General features: G+C 38.8%; 1 protein-coding gene across 1 annotated transcript in view; it reads right to left on the bottom strand.

Annotated features, from left to right (window-relative positions):
- Positions 1-4,050, bottom strand: part of LOC106867243 (RNA-binding protein 28) — a 27,108-nt gene that overhangs the window by 12,676 nt on the left and 10,382 nt on the right. The window contains exons 5-6 of the mRNA XM_014912056.2: positions 2,735-2,862; positions 1,210-1,314 (exon numbers count right to left, since the gene is read on the bottom strand). Coding sequence (XP_014767542.1) covers positions 1,210-1,314; positions 2,735-2,862 — 233 coding nt within the window. The remainder of the gene's footprint in view (positions 1-1,209; positions 1,315-2,734; positions 2,863-4,050) is intronic.

Below are 4,050 nucleotides of genomic sequence, written 5' to 3'. Positions count from 1 at the left end.
GATCGATCCCAAAATCTAATCAGTTTGTGCAAGTCATGGGGTCAAACATCTCTGAAAGTTTCATCCGAATCCATCCAGCAGTTCTTGAGATATCTTGTCCACAAACAAACAAACAAACACAACTGAAAACAATACCTCTGCCTTTGCTAAGGAGGAGGTAATAATCCTTTCAGCTATAGACACAGGACCTGAAATCTTGGGGCAGTAACATCACTGACCCCAGTGCTCAATTGGTATGTATTTTATTGACCCTTAAAGGGTGAAAGGCAAAAATCGACTTCACTGGAATTTGAACTTAGAACTAAGGCGGATGAGACACCACTAGGCATTTTGTCTGAAATGCTAACGATTTTGCCAGTGCACTGCCTTAATAATAATTGTTCCAAATCCTGACATTGCGCCACCAATTTAGTGGGAAGAGGGCAAGTTGGTTACACTGGACCCCAGTATAAAACAGGTACTTAATTATATTAACTCTGAAAGGAAAGCAGAGTTAACCTTGGTGGGATGTGAATTCAATAAGAACAATATTCTTTTATTTGTTTCAGTTATTTGACTGTGGCCATCCTGGAGCACTGCATTTGGTCGAACAAATCGACCACGGGACTTATTTTATTGGTCTGTTTTGCTGAACCACTAATTCACAGGGCGTAAATACATCAATATCAGTTGTCAAGCTATGGCGGTGGGGGACTCAAACACATACATACACACATCACTCACAAAGTTTTGGTCGGCCCAAGGCTATAGCAGAAGACACTTCAGTGAGACTGAACCCGAAAGCATGCGGTTGGGAACCAAGCGTCTTACCACACAGCCATGCCAGCACCTATTTTCTTTTCCCGCCCTTTTTCAAAGCCTAGTCAGGCTCATGGGCCCGGTTTCCCGGTTTCTATGGCGTAGGTGTTCCCCCCCCACCCAGCTGGACGGGACGCCAGTCCATCGCAGCGTTACTCAAGAAACAGGAAGAAAGAGTGAGAGAAAGTTGGGGGTGAAAGAGTACAACAGGGGTTGCCACCACCCCTTGCCGGAGCCTCGTGGAGCTTTCGGTTTTCGCTCAATAAACACACACAACGCCCGGTCTGGGAATCGAAACTGCGATCCTCCGACCGCGAGTCCGCTGCCCTAACCACTGGGCCATTGCACATCTAAGCCGGCACCTATAGTATATACTAAACAGTGGAGGGGGTCAAATTTCTGTGAATAAACATACTTTGAAAGACAGGTTCCTAACTATGAGGCGTCGCATCTTGAGAACTTTCCGAGGCATGTAAGCAGCATCGTTACATTGTTGTATTGCCTTTAAAGTCACACCTGGAAAGAAAAATTACAAATATAGACAAAATTAATTAATCCTTTTGTTTACCATATTTCTGTTGATATATATATATATATATGTGTGTGTGTGTGTATATATATATATATATACTGTGTTTGTTTCAAATAATTTTGAAAATAATGAAGAATTTAGTAAAATAACTGTCATTATTATGACGGCATTTTGAGTTAACACAAAATTTTGATGTGAGGCAGCAGTTCCCAACATTTTTACTACCAAGGACCAAGTTCTATATTTAAGAGATGAGGAAGTACATTATTTACATTATTTGCATTTGACGGATATTTGTCCTCATCTTGTTTGTTGTTAACACAACGTTTCGGCTGATATACCCTCCAGCCTTCTTCCGGTGTCATGGGGAAATTTCGAAACTGGGTTCTCATTTCTAAAGTATTTTTTTATGTTATTATTATCATTATTAAAAAAAAAGAAAAGAAAGCCGTTGGAAAACCGATTATAGCAGCGACACCATCTAAGAATATCTGAAGAAGGAATTGTATTCCGAAATATCATCGGACTATGGATAACTAAATTACAACAGGTATATAGTCCATTTTTTGTATTATAGTTTATTGTTGTACCATTCTAAACTTTTTATTCTTTACATTATTATTATTATTATTCACGTCACTGCCTAGAATTGAACTCGGACTCTGCAGGTTAGTAGCCCGTGCTCTTAACCATTACACCATATGCCCATAGGAAGAGAGCAAGTTGGTAACACTGATACATGGGCATATGGCGCAGTGGTTAAGAGCGCGGGCTAACCCCAAGATTCTAAGTTCAATTCCAGGCAGTGACCTGAATAATAATAATAACATCGAAAAAATACCTTACGAATGAGAACCCAGGTTTAAAATTTCCCCAAGACACCTGATGAAGGCTGGGGGGTATATCAACCGAAATATGTTAACAACAAACAAGATGAGGACAAATATCTGTCAAATGTAAATAATGTACCAAGGACCCCTTATATTTAAATGAGTTTTCCCATGAACCCCTTTTGATATGCTTATCCTTATGTGTGTGTATATATACAGGAAATTTTGAATTTAGTTTCAGTACAATTTTGCAGACCATTAGGGGTCTGCAGACTACAGGTTGGGAACCACTGATGTGAGGTTTTAATTTGCATCACATTAATTATCTGAGATTCATTTTTCATTAAGACAAATATTTTTTTGCTTTTGGACAATAAATCTTATTATTAGAAAGGAACAGTTTTAATAATAATAATCACCACCACCACCATCATCATCATCATTTTACTGTCGACTTCTTCCAAGTTTATATGTGTCACATGGAGTTTACTAACCTTAGTGCATATTTTGGTGATGATGATGATACTACACACACACATTTTTAGAAATGACCCAAAAAGACAATGTATATTACCTCTGAATTGTGAATTGTCTAGTTTACGCAGGGCCATCTTTGCTTCACGGATAGATTTAAAATGCATCAATGCCGTTGGATTGGTTTCTGCATCTTTGTATTCCATATTAATAACCTTCTTTAGGGACCTGTCACAGAAAAAAAAAAAACATTTAAGGTTTCACAGGAGACATTAACCATCTTGGCACCAATCCACCTGAGACTGCCCTTGGCTCTTTCATACAAATTCTTTGTTTTACAATAAAGTGAGCAAAATTAAAATCTTCCATCAAAATTTCAGGCTAAACAATATTTAAAAAATTAGCTGTGGAAGGTAATTCATTCAATTCTTTATTTTCAAAATTAATTGAAATTAAGACAATGAATTTCAATGGAAATAATAAACAAAATGTTTAACTCTTTAGCATTCAGATTTCTCTGTCAAATGTAATGCTTATTTCTTCCCATTGGTTTGAATTAATCATGTATTATCTCATAGCTTTGAGATTTTTAAGATGTGATAGCTTATTTTTAGAAGGACATTGTAGAGTAGGTGTGAGAGGCTGCGTCTGGCCAGTGTGAACGTAAAACAAATAGAATATTTGGGCTGAACATGGCTGGTTTGAATACTAAAGAATTAAAGTGATCTAAATTAAGAGCTTCCATCAAAATTTTGTGTTGATTTATATTCCAAGAACTGGATTAACCCATTAGTTTTTAAACTTGCCATACCTGGTCTAAATATTCTATCTGTTTTATGTTCAAACTGGCCCACCACACTCATGGAGTGGTTGGCGTTAGGAAGGGCATCCAGCTGTAGAAACCCTGCCAGATCACATTGTTGCCTAATGCAGCCTCTCGGCTTGTCAGTTCTCAGTTAAACCATCCAACCCATGCCAGCATGGAAAGCGGATGTTAAACAATGACTCTACAATGTCATTCTAAAAATAAACAATCATATCACCAAAATCACAAAACCACCTGGTGAAATTGTTGAGATGCTTGAACGGAGACGCGTAGATATGTGCTGCATCCAGGAAGTAAGATGGAGAGGAGGTTCTGCGAGGTTCCTCACAGGCAAAGAACACAGGTACAAGATTTTCTGGGCAGGGAACACTGACGGGGTCGGGGGCGTAGGAATACTTCTAGCGGAGAAATGGGTGGATAAGGTAATCGAGGTCGTTAGAGTAAGTGACAGAGTACTTAAGATCAGACTAGTGCTTCATCATAGATTAGCTACTGTCATCTCCGCCTATGCACCTCAACCGGGGCTACCAGATGGTCTGAAAGACCAATTCTATGACACCCTCTTGCAAACTACCTCGTCGACGAGTGAC

The sequence above is a fragment of the Octopus bimaculoides genome, chromosome 2, assembly GCF_001194135.2.
Source record: "Octopus bimaculoides isolate UCB-OBI-ISO-001 chromosome 2, ASM119413v2, whole genome shotgun sequence".
In the NCBI taxonomy this organism is placed as follows: domain Eukaryota; kingdom Metazoa; phylum Mollusca; class Cephalopoda; order Octopoda; family Octopodidae; genus Octopus; species Octopus bimaculoides.
Note: the sequence above shows the minus strand (reverse complement) of the source record. Positions and strands in the feature narration are given on the sequence as shown.